At 39.9% G+C, this 20,236-nt stretch overlaps 1 protein-coding gene across 8 annotated transcripts; it reads right to left on the bottom strand.

Moving 5' to 3' along the window:
• Nucleotides 1-1,615: 1,615 nt before the first annotated feature.
• Nucleotides 1,616-18,072, bottom strand: ZBBX (zinc finger B-box domain containing). 8 transcript variants are annotated; one of them, XM_086844189.1, is made up of 20 exons: nt 17,821-18,028; nt 17,467-17,533; nt 17,289-17,351; nt 14,776-14,834; nt 13,984-14,071; nt 13,391-13,504; nt 12,133-12,226; nt 11,210-11,258; nt 10,961-11,070; nt 8,589-8,766; nt 7,658-7,778; nt 7,011-7,144; nt 6,696-6,799; nt 6,268-6,371; nt 5,698-5,729; nt 5,004-5,281; nt 4,198-4,357; nt 3,597-3,752; nt 2,529-2,661; nt 1,616-1,828 (listed from the first exon to the last, which is right to left on the bottom strand). In XM_086844189.1, exons 5-20 carry the CDS (start codon nt 14,049-14,051, stop codon nt 1,753-1,755), a joined length of 1,911 nt encoding a protein of 636 aa, XP_086700315.1. In that variant the 5' UTR covers nt 14,052-14,071; nt 14,776-14,834; nt 17,289-17,351; nt 17,467-17,533; nt 17,821-18,028; the 3' UTR covers nt 1,616-1,752. The 8 variants fall into 8 exon arrangements, with proteins under 8 accessions (XP_086700315.1, XP_086700313.1, XP_086700314.1 ...); XM_086844187.1 differs by having other exon boundaries at nt 17,659-18,008; XM_086844188.1 differs by having other exon boundaries at nt 17,788-17,996.
• Nucleotides 18,073-20,236: the final 2,164 nt, after the last annotated feature.

Raw genomic sequence — 20,236 nt, 5'->3', positions numbered from 1 at the left:
GAGTAACTGAAAAAGAAAGGTTACATTGATGAGAGAAAAGCACTGGCCTCCATCTCCAAAGTACAACACCTGCTTTGTGATTTTATTCTCCCAATTTCTGACAAAGAACTGCTGTAATAAAACATCAATATATGGTAAACTCTATAAAGAAAACTGAGGTGGAAAATATGCCCTCACCTTAACGACAAGAAATGAGGCAGGAAATCAAATCAATGGTCTGTTCAGCCTGATGCCTCTAGTTTGTATGAATTAGGATGGCTGAAGTACTTTTTCCTGTAAAAGAAATTGCTGCCAAGATTACAGTGTTGTGTGATATTAGTGCAGTGCTGCTGGGGGGGCAGATAACACATCAGAGTCCTGGGCTGTGGGGAGAACCCAAAGCACAGTGGGTTTAACTGCCAGAAACCAAAAAAGGGACTGCAATGTTTCCACTGATCCATTAGTGAACCTCTAAACATGGGAAAGCAGAATTTAAAGCTTCTCTTCCCAAAGGAAAGTTCCTGTGGGACAAAAATTTCCATAAATTTTAGAGTCCTGCCAGGCAGCTCACCCATAAACATTTAAGAACATATGTCAGACAACAGCTTTTAATTAATCCCACTTTCAAAATTTCCCAACACAAAAAGACAAATCTTTGCCATTGCTTTTGATACACCTTTATTACCTAAACTGGGGGAGAAGGAGGAAATTTTCCTTAAAGACCACAGTGGAGGAAACAAAGAAGGAAAAAGGCACATGAAGGGAAAGATTACTTTAATGCTGTGTCTGAGAATCCTAAAGATGTTAGCAAAAGATATCATTTAGGTAATTTCAACGCCACTCAATTACTGGGTACAATTAAGCATCTCCTCAACAAGAGAGCAGAAAGTCCCCAAACTCTCTTTACATCAAAGCACCACATCAACCAAATGACCTTTTACAGAAATTATACTAATTGCATTAAACCTTACACTTTCTGGGGAGCAGGAAGAATAAAGCTTTTTATACAACACACATACAGCAAGTTCAAAAGGACAGTTGGGGCTGTTTGTTAAAATTAAAACCACCCAGGATGATTTTAACCGCATTTCCTCTTTGTTCTTTTAATTATCAAAGGCCTGTAAGGCAGTAACTTACAGCACAGCTGGATTTGCCTGGACACAGATGGCTTTGAACTGGAATTTTGGAGCAGGGAAGGAAAGGGAATTCACTCCCAATTGATTCTGAGCAGCGGTTTGCTGCTGGGCTGGGATCCCTGCTGGAGTCAGGAAGAAAGGAGTGTGGCAGGAGAAGTTGAATGTACAGTGGGAAGCTGTGAAATTCTATTCTGTAAGGTGCAAGTCCCTTCTAAAACATCTGACAAAGTGTACTTGACCTTAGAGACTCCCCCTGTGCTTCTCACCACAAACCTGATCATACAGAGACCCCAAATTTATCCCATTAATGCCCCTGGTGTGGCACTTTCCAGCAATGTAAAACAACATTTGGAGACACAAAATTCCACCTGCAGGCAAGAGAACTTGCATTGAATTAAAAATAACAAGTAAAACAATCCTAAAAACAAGCAGCACAAGAGCAGTTTTCTTTTATTCTGTTATTTCTTCATAGCAAAAACAAAAAAAAAGCCAACTCAAAGTATTTTCAAGAAGTTTTAATGACAAGTTTACAGAATATTCCTTTGTAAATGATGTCTTGAGCAACACTTAAAACACCTCTTGGATCTTCTTGGTTCTGAACCTAACAAAGGTGGAGACTGAGCTGAGTTTTCCATGTTCACTGCAATGCCAGAACCTGCTGTTTGTCCTCCAGAATTGTTTCCTCATCATCCATTTGGCTTTCCTCCCAGTCCCTTAAAAGAAACACACCTCAGTGATTTCCAGCACCTCCAATTCCCCAAGTTCTCTGCTTTAAGCTGACATATGTTCACATATGTTGAAGTGAAAGGCACAAAAATAGCTTTTACTGGAGATTTGGTCAGTACAAGCTACTCTAATTCAGCTTTTCCCTCACTTTTTGTCACAAATCTCTGAATCAGCTCTAATCCCACAGCATGGAGCTCACTCCAGTACTTCTCTGACTCCTGCTGCTCATGAGATCCCAGTGAAAAACCAGTGAGACACAGAACTTGAGGAACTTCCTTTGTTCCAGGCATCTCCTCAGTGTCCAAGGCAAAATAACAAATATACAGTGAGTTAGAGGCTATTAGCTCACCTGCTCACAACTTTTCAAAGCTGCTTCACAACCCAAGAATGCAGATGATTTTTAAGAGATTCACCTCATAAATCTCAGTGCTAATGCACTGAAAAACCCACAATCCCCAAGTTTATCATCTGGAGTCTAAACAACAAAATCCATCCCTCAGTTCTGGCTCTGAGCTGCCTGAGAAGGAGCTTAGAACACCAGGACACCACACAGGTCATGCTGACATTTGTAATCAGCAGGTAATGCACAATTGGAGAGTTGGGGCTCTTTTTATTTCAGTTTTGACATGGTTGGCATCTTGAATAATCTAAAATATCATAAAAAAACACCCAGCAAATTGAACTTACCCAAAATTATCAAATTTTTCATGGTCTTTCAGCTCCAGGGTGTCCTGGAAATCTGCATTTCCAAAGATCTTCTCCCAGGCTCTGCTGGAGGAGGTTCCATCTTCACAAGTTAAGTTGGAATGATTTTCAGGGCCTGAAATGTTTTAGGAGCAAATATGAACAAAAACATGCAGTATCTCCACTATCAGTTTGAAAAAAAAACACAATACTGACAAAAACTTGCCATTGAAAGGCTCAAACCAACTCTAGCTGATGAAAAATATCACTACAAATTAATATTGTACATTTCAATATAAGTTTTTATTAACACCTATAAATTCACCACCTCCTACTTCAGAAGTATCTTTCAGAAAAGAAATACATGATTTAAGTATTCTGCACAATGCCACAAATTCTGTGTGAGGGAAAACACTGAGTGACTGCAGAAAGCTCAAAAGTTTAGTTCCTTTTTTTGTAATTTAAACTAACATGAATAAAATATAGACCCTTTCCAATATTTTCCCAGGATTCAAAATTGACGGCTTCGATTTCTGCACACAGCATTATTTAAATTAAAATGTCAACCTCGTTGCTCATGATGTGAGAAATAATGTAGAGCTACATTTCTTGGGATGGAGACAGCTGAAATTGAGAAAGGTACCACAAAAGTACAGATACAGTTATTACTTGTGTCCCTGTTTCTTCAAGCCCGTGTAATCTTCTCTTAATGTGCTTCTGTAGCAGGAAGAATTCCTTTATTAGATCACTCCCAAATTGTACCAGGGACTACCAACACACACAAATACAGAAACTTCTTCTAGAGAGTTTATTCTCTAAACAGTCAAGCTAAGAGGGGAGTAAAAGGGCAGCAGCAGAAACTAAGGCAAATAAAAAGCATTATTGCAGATATCTGAAAAGACATTTAACTCCATTTTTAACTCCAAAGCCTATTCTCAAAAAACAAACAAACAAAAACACAATACAGATATACAAATTGAGATATAAAAACAACAAATTCAACAGAGTGTCTTCCATTTTACACAATTAAAATTAACCTGATTAGGACCTCAGAACTGTGGCTGTCCCTACCTGGCCATGGCATCCATGCTGCCATCAGAGAAGAAAGTTGATTTTGAGCCTGGAAAGCATTTGCAGCCCTGTTCAGTTGACTTTCCAAGACACCTTGAACTATAGAATCATCAGCATATTCACCTAAGCTCCTTTCAGAAACCCACTGCCCATCTCCTGAAATCAAACATTAAAGGAAATTATCTGAAGGTTTTGTGTTAATATGCATTTACTGTTTCTATATTTGCTGCATTTAATGTGTGAATTAAAGAAGCCATGCAATGAAATTTTTACAGATATGTAACAGACTGAAAGCTTATTTTCAAGTGATACATTTAATCAGATTAATGATATTCACTGGTTGTTTCATATATACGCCATGAAAAGCAATAGGAAGCTCATAGAGCCCTATTCTCAGGGGATATATTTATATAAATAATTATATATATTTATGGCACTGGATTTCCTCAAAGTAGGGAGTTTATTTTATCCTTGTGCAGCTCCACTCATGTAAGTATGCCTGTCACCCTGAAGTGACTCCTAAAAGCAAGTTGGATGGAAGGGAACAGAAAAAAGATGATCAAAAATGTGTATTTTTGAGGACTACTTCACACACCAGTACCTGGAGAAGGGATCCTCCTGTCCCTAGGGCTGGAGGCAGCAGCCAGGGAAGAAGGTGCCTCCAGCTTTCCCTGTTTAAGGTTTGTTCCTATAACAAAGAAACCTTCAAGCCCTTTATATGATGTAGAACCACATTTCTGTCTTTTGGCTACATCCTGTAACTTGAGTAAAACAGAGATATTAGAAACAGGAAAGGAACCAGGCAACTCTATCATTTGCCCCTGCAAGTTTAGATTGATACAACACTCATTTCATAGAACTCAGACTGATTTTGACAGCCTGCTGTAATAGATCTTCATGAAGATGTTGTTTTTGTTCAAGATACGCTTTAAAATCCTAAAACCTTCTCAAATTGTGAGAGTTTGAGTCTGCTCTGTCACTGGAGGCATGAAAAGCAGATTTTCTTTGTGTTCACTTTTGGGTACATAAAGGAAGGTGATCACTGTTTAACAATGACTCCAAAACAATGTCCCAACCTTTTCTATCATTTTTGCTTTTAATTTTATTTTCAGCAAATGAGGATCTGAATAATCTGTTAGATAAGACTGAGCACCATTTCTTGGTCATTCAGACAAGAGGTGAAGTACTGTTAATACAAACATGGGAAGAGCTTCTCCTCCAGCATCTTTTGCATCTGAGATGGGTTGTTCTCCTATTTTTTTGAATCTTTACAGAAAAGTGGCAACAGAAAGCTGAGTCTTTCATCCCTTATGTATCAAATATGGCAGGCAGTGACAACCCCCTAAATCTAAAGCAGATAAAGCAACATCCTCAATCTATTCAGCAATTAAAGACACCATAACTTACTGCTGAAGATTTTGTAATTACAGGCAAGACCAAACTCTGAGTATTGCAGGCACTGCCTGGTTCTCGTGGCTCTCTCCTGCTGTGCTGCAGTTCTGTCTCCAGGAGATCTCTGCTGCTCTTCAGCTCAGTCCCAATGAGCTCTTTCCTCCCTCCTTCAGTGGGGGCAGAGATCTCCTCAGGAGGTTCACAGGAGCTCAGTGATCTTCTCCTAGCCTTTGGTTCAATACTCTCCTCCTGCACTGCATTTATTTCAAGATCACTGCAGACAATCAGTTTTTCTATAAGAGTACAACAAAATAATGAAAATAGCAATATTTGTAATGAATATTAATTATAAGCTGTAAGTCCATTATTTTCTTTGTGAACTCAAGATATAAAGTCACCATTAAAGCTAAAGAAAGGCAATTGTGGAAATTGAATAAAGCTTCCTTAAAAGGTTTGAAATCCATCCTATCAGGCTGTGAATGATTCTGGAAGTTGGTTTTCTTTGTTATACATGTTTACTACAGTGCTCACACAGCCCATCAAACTGTAATCAAATCAAATTTTGACAGCCCAGAGAATGGTACATAATTTAATGACCTTTAATTATTTTTCAGACCATTGTAGTTGACTATCCCATCCGATATGAGAATGATAAACTGAACACATTTATGTATTTTCAACAAAGATCTTAATAACTTTTCACATTTACCTTGAAAAGTTTCTTTAGGAGAAACAGGATTGCTGTTGAGAGGAAAAAGCAAAAAATGTCAGCTGAGGAAGTTAAATGGAAAGAAGACTTTCCCATTATACCCATTTCTCTTTTAAGGGACTGGTTTTGACCAGAAGAATGCAGAAAAGCAAAACAGGTCACAGTTAATCAAATAAATGTTGGGAGATCAGAAGAATTGCAGATGTATCAGTTACTGTTTTTGTCTGGAATTACAAGGTTAGTTAAGTAAGAGTATCTTAAATGTGAAAAGCACAGACTAATGGTAAAATCTGTGTGTGAGCTCCTGCTGAGGTAAGAGCTCAGAAAAGAGAAGTTTTCCCAAAATTCAGGACAGGTAAATGCAAAGAAATGCATCTTACATGGGTTAGGATTTCAAAGTGATGCCTCTCTAGTTACAGGCAATTAATAATCCTTAGTGGCTTTAAAACAGTGGACATCCAATAACTCAAATATAACTGCCTGCAAAGAAAAGCCCCTTACTTCTTAGGAACTAACCCTAAATTTGGGATTATTTCCTTTCCTCCCTGACAATCTCTGCATTTCTGATACCTTTCACACTCCAGTGGGTCAGTTTTTCCTTGCTTACTCATCCCCACAGCTCCAGTTTGAACCACTGGAGGGTCTGAAGATTCTTCCAAGTCTTTGCTATGAGACTGAATAAAAAACAAAAATAGAGACACAGCCTCAGCAACAGATTAAAATTTTAAAAATAAATTAAAAAAATTAAAAGTGCTGAAAAGCTGCCAGATTTTATTTGTGAATAAATCCCATAAAGTGCACATCCCTGAACACAACAGAAAAAAATTACAGGGAACTTTTGGAATGATCAATTTTCCACATTTGAATGGAAAAAAACCAGTGAACCAGTATTTTTCTTTATTGGAGGTTATTTAACTGTTTCTATCTTAAATATTTATATCAAGACTTGAACAAATCAGTTCATTGTGAGATTCATTAAGTCCTTTATCAGTACTCACATCATCAAGGAACTCAATTTTCAAAGATGTCTCAGCATTTGCAGAAACAGTGTTGGATTCTTCACCTCTATAAACAGATGCCCAGTATTTCTTCACCTCTTCATCTGCAAAATATAAATAATTTCCTGCATTTCAGGTTTTCCTGTTCAAAACACACTCAAAAATGCCACAATTTATTTGTTAAGAAAAGCCACAGATTTCTCCTTTTATCATTGCTGCTTTTAGCAGAAACTAGTTAAGAGCAGAAATGTTCAGCAATCAGAGAAATCTCAAGGAAAAGCTATTTTAGACTAAATAAACAGAAATTTCTTATACCTGTTAACTCTTCAATGTCATCATCATCATCATCATCATCTCCTTGTCCCCCTTCTCCAGCCTGATGAACACTCGGGGATTGCACAGGCCTTGAATCTTTCATGCAACTTGCAAAAAATTGATCAACAGGTGTCCTGAAACAGGGAAAAAATAAAATAAAAAATAAAAAAAAACTTAAAAAGTCTGATTTCCTAAATACATCACAAAAAAAAAAGGGAAAACCCTACCAGCCTAGTTAATGCTGCTGCAGTAAATAACTCCTCTTAATTGCACTGAGGTGACTTTGCTCCTCAAGAACTCATAAAACAACTCTGTAATGTCCATAGAAGAACACTGAAGATTCCTTTTCTCTATAAAACTCCTGTAGCAAATGCCCCAAAATCAAGCAACTAAATATCAAAACCAGCCTTCAAATTCTACAATAAACTGATAGCAAAGAGAATGCCTCTAAATACTCACTTTGAAGGAATTCTGAACTATAAAGTGATTGAGCCTGGTAATAATCATTATGTTATTCAAATGAAGTCCCCTGTATACACTCCCCTTAACTCTTGACAATATATCTAATATTTTAAAAGTTTCATCTGGATTTTTGTTAATTTGGCATTTCTGAATTCTTTCCTTAAGAACAGCAAATTCAACAATACCTCCTGTATTTCTTCAGCAGGAGTTTCTCCATGTAGCTCAGGCCATCCTTCTGGAATTCCACATGGATGGGTTCCTTCAGAGCAGTAACATTGGTCTGCACCTCACAAATCCCCACAGGTTCTGTCAGAATTGTTTAAAAAAAATTCTACAGCTGTTCAGCCTTATAAACTTGCTCTTCATTTACATTATCCTTGAATGAACATCACATTTGGGTCTGTGCTTAGCTCAGTCTTTGCACAACTCCAAAATTTAAGTGGCAAGCAACATTACATTTACAGAACACAGTAATGGGGGCAGCCATAAAAACTCTTTTATTACAGATTATTACACTGGAGCCATAGAAAGAGTGGGGGAGATGAAAATCCATGACTTCACAGATCAAAATCCCACAGAAAAGAAAAAAAAAATTAGTTTAATATTATTTTGTACAAAAAGCCACAGAGAAAAACCACTATCTGTGGTCTAGAAGAACAAGACACAGATTGGATTTGCACAAATCTAATCAGACCAAAGAAATTTTCCATATTTTTTCCATGCATACTTCAGCTGATTGCAGCTTTTCATTGGGACAAAGAAATATTAAGAGCCTATGGAAGGCAAGCAGAAAATGCACTTGGATAGAGCACACAAACTCCTGAGCCCTGCACATTCCTTGCCTCGGTTTAAAACTGGTTTTACATTTGAGCATTGCAGCTCATGCTGAAGTGCCATGTGAGACATGGGCTGGACAACCTGGCCACTGCCAGAGACCATTACAAAAATTGAGCTGAATAATGTGCATATCATTAAAAAACACCTTCAGAGATGATTGTTATAGTAAAGGCAGGCACACTGAGAAAGAATAAAATGGGTTTTCTTAGCTTCACTAATCTAAAATCTCAGATGGCACCTACAGTATTTATAATGCCACTAAAACAGAACAAACCATACCTGATGGGACCCCAGAGGCACACATTTCTCCTCCAGGATCACTTTGATCTTTTCTCCACTGGAGCAAAGCTTCCTGAAAAGACTTTGCAGATGCCTCCTCATCAAAGGCACCACTCCACGACACTCCTTCGTTTCCAACCTTTCCAAGGCTTGCACAGGTTGATTCTGAGACTGGTTCCTAAATCAGATCCACAGCATTACTGATAAAGCATTTCTGATGAGAAGCAACATTTTTAGTGCCAGCTGTGGAACTGCAGCACTCAATTTTCTGGGCTCAACTGAGCTACCTGGTAACCAAGATCACTCCACACTTTATGTCATCTTGCTCACAATTAACTGCAAAGATCTACCAAGAGCTAAATAAGAAAGACAAAAGTTTTTATTACTAGACACACAAATCCCCTACTTTTAAAGGTTTCTGGTACCAGAGAGCAGTGGCCATGGACACCCACAGCCCATGTTTTGCATATAAAGCCATGAACACCACATCCCATGTACAGGAAGGATTAAATGAGGCATTTAATGCAGCATGTCTCATTTAAAGGAATTTATGAGCTATGTGCTTTACTAATGAAGAGCTGCTTATTGAAGCTTCTCAGTGGACAGGAGCACATCTGGAGAGGTCAGCAGGAGGAGAATGGTCATTTAAGGGGCTAAGTGGGATAGCCATTAAAACAGCAGTCCAGGGAAGTCTAAACTGTAATTGATGAGACTGACTGAAAACAGCTCCAAAACAAGAAAAACAGTCCTGCACTGGGACTTTAGTGATTTTTCAACCTTTATTAGAACAAAGATAATTACTGTGGAATGCTTTCATTAGCAACTCTTGGATAATAATCAACCAAAACCACAAAATAATTTATGCATTTATGGGAAAGATTTTTTGTCTACACATTCTCCAAGTGAGGGACCTGTTCTTACCACAACAAACAGCAAAGGTACAGGCAGAAAGTGCAATCAGAGTCAAACATCAGCAGCCCCTAAACAAGCAGGGGATCTTCCCAACTTCTCTTTTCCACCTATCCTATGCTTTAAGTGACCCAGGGACTGCTTGCACGTCTAAGGGCACTTGTGCCTGGCAAAAGCAATAAATGGTGGCTGTTAAAGGTGTCAGTGTCTGCTGATCCTGCCACTGCAGCGCGGGGCGAGCACGGCGCAAAGTTCACTGTGTGAACACGGATCAGCAGAGAACACCTGGAGCTGCACCTAACGCGGGGCCAGCGAATCGCAGCTCAAATCCTCACAGCAGCGCGGATTTCCAGACCAATGATTCCTGCGGCTCGATCCTTCCCAACCCCGGGGATCCCCGGGAGCTGGAGTCCTGCGGGGGCGCAGCGCCCTCGGGCGGCGACTCCCGGCACTGCAGCCGGCCCCGCGCTCAGGGCCGGGATCGCTCCCTAAAAACCGCTGGAAAAAACAAAACACGCACGATCTGCGCTCTTGGGAGCGTGCGGTGTTCCTTCTTCCGTGAGCGTTAATGAAACTGGGAGCACGGAAGCAAAATCCACGTGGTTTTGCTGGCAAGTTACCTTAAATTCCAAATCCGCACGTATTTTTTCCCCCCCAAAGGAAGAGCATTATAAAGACACACACAAAATATCAGTTCCTTTTGGGGGTCGGCAGCTCCAGCTGGTTTAATAAAACAATGGAAATAAATCACAATGTATTACAGGGTGGGGAGGGGGATCTAAGAGATATGATACTTTTTTAGAATAAAAATGTTCTTTTCTTATTCAACAGTGGAACATCTCTATTCACATGCATTACTTTAAAAATCGAGTTGCATGAGGCTACACCACACTTTGGAGTCTGGGCTTCCTGTTTATTATTACAATTTTCTACTTGCTATAAGGAAAAATATCCTTATTAAATAGAAATCACCCCACACTTGATAATAGAAATTTGCACTCTAACACAGCCAACGCAGTGCCAGCTTGGAAAGCAGTCAGAATTCAACATGTGCCCTGGGCTTTATCTAAGGATTTAAAATTACAAAACATTCATGGACCACTTAATTTTTCCCCCTTTGCCTGCAACCATACATCTTATTTTAATCACAGAGAAGTATTCCTTAGTTAAGGATGAGATCAACCATCTTCAGTCATGCCCACATGCTGGGAAAATTAATAAAAATAAGGTTTAAATAAATCCTTTAACTTTTACTAGTTGAAGAAGTAGTCCTAGTTCTGATAACAGAGCCATTTAATCTGTTTCCTTGCATTTAGAGAGATCAGTCTGTAAAACATCTCTCTACTTTATGGGCACTAAGTAGTTATCAGAAAGAGAAAAATGTGTGTCTGCATACTGACACACAAAAATCTACACACATTAAATTGTGTTGCTTGAGAGTTATTTTTAATTCATTTACTTACCAGTCTCCCACCCTTAATTTCAGCTGTTCCACAGGCCATCCCCTTCACTCCCAGTTTTTCATGAGCTACAACATCTCCTCTTTCAGACTTCACTGGTTTTTTCACTGGCCCTGGAACAAAACAAAAATCTCAACTAATCCAGTGTTCTACTCTCTGATTTCTCCACCGTTTAATTGCAGCAACCTCCAAGCAGCAATAATCCAGAAGAAGTTTGTTTAAGTTTTATTTAGTTAAGAAAGTTGTCTTTACCTTGACTCTGTTCCTTGAGTACTTGGAACTTCACTTTTTCTGGAGAAACCTAGAGGAAAGAATATTTACATATATCTGTATAAGGTTCTAATGATCATGAATAAAGAGTAACTTTTACAGAATGAAAATGGTTTTAGGGAAAGCAGTGCATACATTCAAAGAGAAAACTCCATGGATTGCTCATGATAGACATGAAGCCCAGGAGCAGTTTCCCTCTCCAGACACAAAATATTGTCCATTTGACCCTTCCATGATCTAACACTGCAGTAATTAATAATTTTCAGCATTTTTGCTCATCAGTTTTCCCCTGCAAACAAGGTTAACCCTGCAGCCTCACACTGCCCCTCATTCACCCCTTGTTTTAATTTTGCCCTGTATTAAATTCTGCCCCATTCATCTCCTCAGCCACTCCAGCTGAAACTTGAAGTCTTCAAAGCAGCAACAGCTCCGAGTTCCCTGTGTCAGAAGAGGAAAGGGAAAGAGGTGGGTAAAGAAAACCTTTTCATTCTGATCATCTCCTCTCACAGCAAAGGAGACAATTTCATTGAAGTTCTCATTTTCTGACAGTTTAAGAAAAATTGCCAGACTTTTCAAAAAAAAAAAAAAAATAAGCACCCCATTTGTACATACTGAAAAGAAAACAGATTTTTCAAAGATTTAGCAGGAACGTTCTACATCCCTTCTTTTAGGTATGAGGAAGATTGTCATAGAAAAAGAGTCAATGATCACCCAACAGAAATTGATTCCTCCAGCTCAAAGGGAATCAGAAGCTTGGCATGGAAAAATAAGCAGTCAGGAATTTTACTCAGACGGGGCTTAACCTTTTGGTTTTACAGTATTTGAAATTTTCCTGTTCTGCAGCATAAGAACAGCTCTAAATCTTGTTACTTTAAATAGATTTACTTACAAATATGGTTTCCTACCTTCTTCCTGTTTTCATTATTTTGTGCCACAGCTCGGGCTTGGGTCATCCTTGGTCCTGCCTGCCCAGATTTCCAGTGATAAGTACCTAACTTCCTACAAATCAAGGCAAGAAAAAACTCCCAAATTAGGCCTTCTGCAAGCAAGAGAAGCATGAAAGTTTTCCTTCAGCATGTTAAATATGAACAAAACATCACAAAAAACAAATCCTTGTCTACAGGATCATCAATTTCCCAAAGCAGAAGTACTCCCTTCATTGAAACCTGCTTCATGTCTATTTTAACAGCAGTAAATACACCATGGAAGAAAGTACTTCTTTTTAAACCATTAAATTGGTCCAAGTTTTTAAACTTAAAAAAAAAATCTTACCAATTCTCAAAGCTTGGTTGCAGAAGAATAAAAACAAAAGCACATTTTGTTTAAAATTGTCCCAATTTACTCCCGGACTTCATCCAGCACTACTAAAACTGCAGGAACTTTCAGATCCTTTCCAGTCCAAACCACTCCATGATTCCAATAGTACAAATGCCAAAGCCTCCTGCCCTTAGAGCTCACCACAGCAACCCTATCAGGGTCTGCAGGTACAAGGCTTTGAGAGCAAAACAAGAACAGCTCCACGAGAATAATGTAGAGACAAAAGTGCCACACGTCACCTGGAAAGCACTGCCCCAGCAGCCCAGGGCAGTGCTCACAGAGCTGCCAACAGCAGGCCCTCAGCAGCACCAAGGGATCCAAATCCAAGGCAATTGTGTTCCCAGTGACAAAGCACAGCAGGAAAAGGAAGCAGATGTTGCAGAAATTTGCCAACATTCAGAGGGACTCAGGTTTAAACTTCACCCCAGCGTTTGCCTCAGTGCTTGGTCCCGAGCCTTGCTGGCCATCATGAAGGTGCCTCTCTGGGAAGCCACACAAATGTAAAAGAGAACCAAAGCAAAAATAACAGTGTCCTCTGCAGAATCCTCAGAAATGAACAAGGGTGCAAGAGAAACTGCTCTGTCTCCTGACTGAACATTACGGTGACAAATCCAGTCAGACACGGAAAAGGAGAAGAGATAATAAATGAGGAAAACAGATCAAATATCATATGGGAGTTTAAAATTAATAAAGTCAGGGAAGCAAATTTATCATTGGAAGAAAGACAGGAGAGAAGAGACTGAATATAATTGTGAGTTCCAAATTTTTTGTGATAGCATGTGAGGAGTTGGAGGTGTGGAGGGAGCATCTCATTGGATTCCTTTTTTCCAAAGGGAAACAACCTACCTCCTCTCTTCCTTTTCCCTGCTCATATTTGTCTGCAGCTGCCATAATCTCTTCTCCATCTCTTTGTTTTCTGTTTCTAACTGCACTTTCTCCAACTGCAATTCCTTGACAGTTCTGGAGGAAACAGTAAAATATTCATTAGGAATCACCTGGAAGTGAGTAATGCACCTGAAGAAGTTTAAAGCAGAAAAACAGAGGCTGGAAATTTTGTCTTTCCAGCCATGTCCCTCTTCTATCTCCCAGCAGGACTGAAAACAGCTTGGGAAAATTTAGGACAGGTCAAGTATCAAAACTGATACAACTGTGCCTGTACTCAGAGAGGTTTGGGGTTTAATTATATTAAAACAAACAATCCACTGATTTCTTTAGTATGCTTGTATTATCCAGGAGATTCACAGGGTTATAAAGCCCATAACTTAATCAGGAAGTAGATTAAAGCCTGAGAAAAGAAAGGCTTGTGGATAAAAGCATAGAGAAAATGCAAGAAAAAAAACACATCATAATTCTTCTTTCTCTTCTACTTAATGTTACATTAAAACCTATTAAAAATTATGAAAACTCATCTCAATCCCAATCAGATGGAATGCACTTACTTTGTTTTTAATCTCACTGAGGTTCCAGATTTTGAGCCTGGGAGAATTACAAAATCATTGACGTTCATGATGCCCAGTATAACGTCTCCTAAAAAAGAGAATTTCAATGATCTACAGTTAGGAACTTGTTGAAATGGGAATTTGATTGAAATTAAAACAGTAAAAATCTCATTACACATCCAAAAATATTCATATATAGAGGGAAATGGAGCACAAAACTTGTTTAGATGAAGTGCCAATAAAATCCTAGAGCAACTCAAAATTAAATTTAACTGGGAAAAAACCCTTTTTTTAATATTACATTTATGATACCAGGGAAAAGATTTTCTTGGCTGTTTCATCTGGGCAATTCCCTAAAGTTCAGTGCAAGCAGATTAATATTAACTGAAGCACAGCTTTCTTGAACCAAACCCATGAAAGCACCAAGAAGGAGAAAATTGTACCACTGGCTATGAAGCCAAACCATCTCACCTGATTTGGGAAGATAAATTCCTTCTGTCACAGACAAATTGATACAAAGGAACACAATAACTCGCAGAGCAGAATTAATCCCTCCTCTCAAGTCTTCAGTGGTATTTCAAAGACTTTTTTTTTTACCCAGGATGTAAAATAAAATATTCTTCCACAAAGCAAATTCATACAGCATGGGGTTTAATTTAAAGGTGAACATCCAGAGCCTTGCTGGTCTGGAATTTGTGGGATAACAGCAGTTCAGTGCAAAACTGGGCATTTCCTGCTGCTGCTGGGATGCACATGGAAAAATAAACAAAAGTTGACAGTCCAGAGACTTACAGCTGATTTGGGAACTCTTCTGCAGCTCGTGGATCTCAGCTTCCTGGGAAGAGCAGGATCTAGAAAATGATAAGGAGAAGCTTAGGACTGTAAATATCCCAAATGGAAAACTGCCTGTTCACAGGTAAACCTGAAATTGAGCATTAATACAGATAAAATGTGCCCAAGCACCTCCACCCATAAGGCCAAACACCTCAGTGGCACCTGGAAGTTAAAACACCTGGTGCCACAGAACCTAAAACACAACACTTCAACGCTGACAAAGCATCAGATTTGTACACAAAATGTATTTCTTATTGTGTCAGAAAACCCAGGCACTCAATTCTAACATCACTTCAAAACAGTTATTCCTTTATCAGTTGCCAAGATAAAAAAAGATTTTATTAATTTTGAATAGAATTAAGTTTTTCTCTTGGCAAATGTGTGCAGGCAGGAGCAGCACAGATGGACAGGAGGAGGTCACACACTGGATTTGAGGTGGCTCAAAGGCTATTTAATAGTAAAAACATAGGCAAATGACATAGGTCAACTGAGCAAGTTCAAAGAGGCAAAGCAGTTAATAGAAAAATACTATTTATGCTAGTTAAAGTTAACATATTCCACTGAAAGCAAATATTTAAAGGGATAACTTAAAAATGTGGTACTATCAGAGATGCTGTGTGAGAATAGTAGAGATAAAAAGCCCTACAAAGTTTCAAGCACACTTGGGGTGGGGAAAAAACAGCACCAAGTTGTAGATAACAGGAGATAGAGATACACAATGACCAACCCCCTGAATTATTCTGAGAAAATACAGGAATTCATTGAACAGCACAATCCTGGGAGGGATAAAACCAGCTGTTAAATGAGTCTGGAAGAATCAAAGTTAAACAAACCCCATGGGGAAATGCACACCCTGAGCCTGAATGGCATCCTGAAATATCCCTGAGCTGGGCCCTCAGGGGTGCCAGGGAAATGCAGCAAAGGCAATCCCAAACTCCTCAGAAACAGGCTTGGAATTTAAATACACACAGGAGTTCCCTCTTTCTGTCTGGTTTTTGTTTAACGAATCCCTTTTCTCTCTAATAGGCAATACAATTTGCAACTCATCAACATCAATAAATCAAGCACTAATTAGCCACATCCTTTCTGCCCGCTCCTCTGCCACACTGGCACTCAAATTTCATCATTCCAGCAAGTTCCTCTGTGCTGATAATGGATGTACAGTTAAAAGTAACAAAACAAAAACTGCTGTTAGGGCTAAACGAAGTTTGAGTCAACTTTAAAGACTGAATAGCTAAATAAACCCAAATTCCACATAGCCTGTACCCCAGCTTAGCTCAAGTCTCTGCCTAATCAATTCAAAGACAAGTTTATAACTTACAGAAAGCTAAAGATGGGTGTAGTCTATTTCACACTACAAGAGTTTAACCAGGGCAGACTAAATTCCAACAGCTTCCTCACATCAATAAACCCATAAAATCCAAAGGGATGCTACTGTCTATGCAACAGCTCACATCCAATTATCAACACCATGAACGTGGATTTCATGCTACACTAAGTTCCATCCACTTACCAATACTTCAAGCCAAACTATTTCCTTTGAAGAATTATTCTAAGTGCAATAAATAGTTTGTCTAGAATTGCTCCCCACCCATTTGCTGTTAATTACAGCAACTGAGACTTCTGGCCCTTCCAAACATTTAACATTATGCTAAGTACTTTAAAGAAAGAGGAAAAAGAATGACATTAAAAATGTAAGAAAGAAAAAAAATACATCACATAAACTTTAATTCAGGTGTGCTGAAATAATCACAGCTTTTCAGAATAAATTCATGTTTTCCATTCCCTGACATCTATGACACCAACCATTTCAAGCTCCACTTTCTACTTTTAAGCCAATTAGTCCATTTCTACGTGTAACACCATACAATACACAAAGTAACATCAGCAAAACAACATGAAAACAGCTAAATGCCATTTTCCCTAAGTCCTTTTACCACATTTTGCAATTCCACCACACTTCAGAAAGATGTATTATCTTGATAACTCTGCAAAATCTAACTCTACAGGTTGTGTATCTTCACTGTGGTGGTGGTTTGAAGTAGCTTTTTAGTTAAGGGAAGAAATTATAGCAGTTAAAGGAAAAAAAACATAGTCAACTTGCTACAACTGTTTAACCACAAACTGTAATTTCAGCTTTATCATAAATAACTTCAAACACAAAGGCCATGAGCAGGATGGTCCATGCCTCTCCATGCAATCTGCTAACAAAAATAAAACAAAACAAATCCCCCAAACTGCAAACCAAAAACCTCCACGTTACAAAGCATGTTTCTCAAGAGAAAAACCTTCTTACCCACACTATGGAGTTACAGTCACTGCCCTGGGAGCTGCAGCAGCTCTACCCCAAGGAGAAGGAAGGCAGGTGGGGTGATAAATAACAGGTGGGGCCATAAGTAATAGATAAGGTGATAAATAACAGATGGGGCAATAAACAACAGGTGGATAATGGCAGCAGAGTCAGTACTTGCCTTTAGAGCTCCTTCAAGCCCCAGTGGTGGGTTTGCAGGCTGTACTCGGTCCCGATGGCCGCTCTGGGGAAATACAGCAGAGCACAAGGGCAGATAGGAAATAAAGGTGTAAAAAACCCGCAGTAAGGCGGTGTGGTTGTCTAGGTTTGTTTGTTGGGTTTTTTTTCCCTTTCGTTACCAGTGTCTTTTCAAGCCTGATGAAAACTCGGCGGGGTAGGGAAGAATGAACTGCTTGGAAATGTAACCTAAAACCAGAAAGGCGTCAGAAGGGCAATAAAGAGAACAGTGCCAGAGCCAACACAACTGCGGGTGTGCGGGTGTGCACCCGGGGCGCCTGCGGGCTCAGCTTGGGGGCATTGACACAACTCACACCTGCCCCGGGTACCCTCAGCCCTCCCCGGGCACGGGCAGCGCTCAGGGACGCGCCCGCTGGGCGGGAGCCTCGGCTGCTGAGGGGAGCTGAGGGCTCACCCCGAGGGGAGCTGAGAGCCCCCAGGGCTCTCCCGGCCGGTGCTGAGGGGGCGCTGAGGGCTCTCCCGGCCGGTGCTGAGGGGGCGCTGAGGGCTCTCCCGGCCGGTGCTGAGGGCTCTCCCGGCGGGCACTGTCCCGATCCCGATGGCCGTGGCTGTCCCGGCCCCTCGGTCCCTGAGCGCGGCGCCGTTGCCGTGGCAGCGCGGGAGCGACCATTGCGCGCCGCCGGCTGGGGGGGACGAGGCGAGAGCCGATTCCGTGCGGGGGGCGCGGAGCTCGGCTGAGGGCAGAGCTTCATTTACCACAGAACCGCGGAACTGTCTGGGCTGGAAGGGACGATAAAAATCGTCCAGTGCCACACCTGCCATGGCGGGGACACCTTCCACTTGTTGCTCCCAGCCTGGCCTTGGGCACTTGCAGGGATCCAGGGGCAGCCACAGCTGCTCTGGGCACGCTGGGCCAGGGCCTGCCACTCTCCCAGGGAACAATTCCTTCCTAATCTAAACCTGCCTTCCATCACTTTAAAACCATTGCCCCTTGTCCTGTCACTCCACGCCCTTCTAAAAAGTCCCTCTCCTTTTAATGCGCCCCCTCCCAACTCATTCCAACCTTTATCCCAAACTTCTCAAAGGGTCCCTCTGAATCCAGGCTTTTCTATGGTTTCACTCTAAGGTATTATTTATTCACCACTCTGGAGGAAGCAATCTGCTCTTCCTGCTCGTTTAGTGCCGTGCTTTCAGTAGCTGAAATCTAAATCAACCTTGCTGAGCGCAATGAGGCTTCAAATGGCTTTTTTTAAAAAAAAAAAGTTATCCCATTATCCACACTAACCTTTAGTTAGTGCTCAGAGCTAAACATCCTTGTGATGTTTAATTTTTCACAAAAGCTGTATTTATGCCCACCCTGTAGACTTGTGCACTTGTAGATCCATGCATCACACTTCAACTCTTCCACACCAGGTATTTATGTCTCTGCCAATAAATGATAATTCCTATGCCTCCCCCTCAAAGGATACCTGAAGTGTATGGCAACACTCGAGTTTTTATCACTTATATTGCTGCAGTTTATTTGCTTTGAGTCTTGTCCTTCCAATTTTGGTGGCTTGACCATTATTTGTAATTGATGCTCCTTTAGGGGATAAACAGCCTCCACAGAAAACCTGGAGATTCAGGAAAAATCATGATCCAAGCCAGGATTTAATAAGGACAAAGTATTATCTGTTTGAAATTTATGCACTCTAAACTGTATTTCATTTGGCAAATTTGCATTTGTCCCATATGTATTCAAGCTAGGAGGCACACAATAACTTACACCGTTTTTCTTCACTATATAATCTGTCTGGCAGTAATTTTCCTTCATCATCCTGGTTACAGCACAGTTTTCAAGATTTTTTTTTTTACCCTGACAGGCAATTTGAGTGGAGAGCCTGTGGAAGCACATATGGATTTATGGAATTTTTGATCTTGAGAAGGAACTCAAGTAGTTTGCATAATGTGTAATCAACCTGAAAATATCCTGTATTCTGGACCTTACCTGGAGTATTGTTTTGTAGTGTTATAACATGTTCCTCCCTGTAGGAGGATCATGTTGTTAGTAGCCAGTTGAATACAGTTTTTAATATTCTATAATAATGCCTTCCTGAAAGACATCCCATTGTACATGTGATATTTTTCTGTTATTCTCAAAGAAAGTAGAAACAATACACCATTCTACATAAATTATGTTAAAACACTCAAGACTACTTTTAATTATAAAGTTTCCACTAGGAAAAATGTGATTTTAGGTGTAAGATAATTTCCTGCAGAAAAATTGGCACTCAGCATCCAGAACTTAAATGATTCATAGTGACTTTGTGAGCTCTGGATCGAGTACTTCAGCTGGAAGAGCATCAAGAGCCAGTTTTGCTGAGGTTTGTCCCCTTAGATTTACATGCATGGGAGATGAAGTAATGCAGGATTTGATGCTGGCATTCTCTACGTCACAGTATTTATAATTAGGTTATTTAACTTTCACTCTCAGTTCTACTTTTGTTTCATTTACCAAGATCTGATTTTCATAGACGTAATTCCCTATTTTTGCAATCAGCTTTCACAAACGTAGATCACACAAAGAAGTCAGTGCTTGCCTGATTTCTCCCAGAGTCACTTTAATTGGAAGTAAAGTTTACAAGGAAAATAAAAACTGAAATTCAACTCAGATCCATCTGGTGGAGTTGTACTATAAGTTATAAACCTTTTGTGTTTCTGTTGCCATTCTCTTCCTTTGTTCTCATACTGCTCCTGACAAAAATGAACCAGATTTATTAACTTCGTGGGGCTTTTCATCCATATTCAAATATTTTTAACTGGTTTTGAAGCTCTGTATTTATAGCCACAGTTAGAAAGGACTCCTGAGCACAGAGGTGGCTGAGGGATCAAGGGACTGACCAAAAGTGGCTTTTACCAACCCACATTCCTGCTTTGATTTGCAATCCCTTA

Source organism: Cyanistes caeruleus, chromosome 10, assembly GCF_971803275.1.
Source record: "Cyanistes caeruleus chromosome 10, bCyaCae1.hap1.1, whole genome shotgun sequence".
In the NCBI taxonomy this organism is placed as follows: Eukaryota; Metazoa; Chordata; class Aves; order Passeriformes; family Paridae; genus Cyanistes; species Cyanistes caeruleus.
This window is presented reverse-complemented; position numbering and strand designations above follow the sequence as displayed.

Coding starts and splice junctions, on each gene's coding strand:
- ZBBX (XM_086844193.1), bottom strand. CDS start 14,051: ATGAACGTCAATGATTTTGTAATTCTCCCAGGCTCAAAATCTGGAACC. Junction 11,259..12,132: donor ATAATGAAAACAGGAAGAAG/GTAGGAAACCAT, acceptor TCTTTCCTCTAG/GTTTCTCCAGAAAAAGTGAA. Junction 1,829..2,528: donor GAAAAATTTGATAATTTTGG/GTAAGTTCAATT, acceptor GTTTCTTTTAAG/GGACTGGGAGGAAAGCCAAA.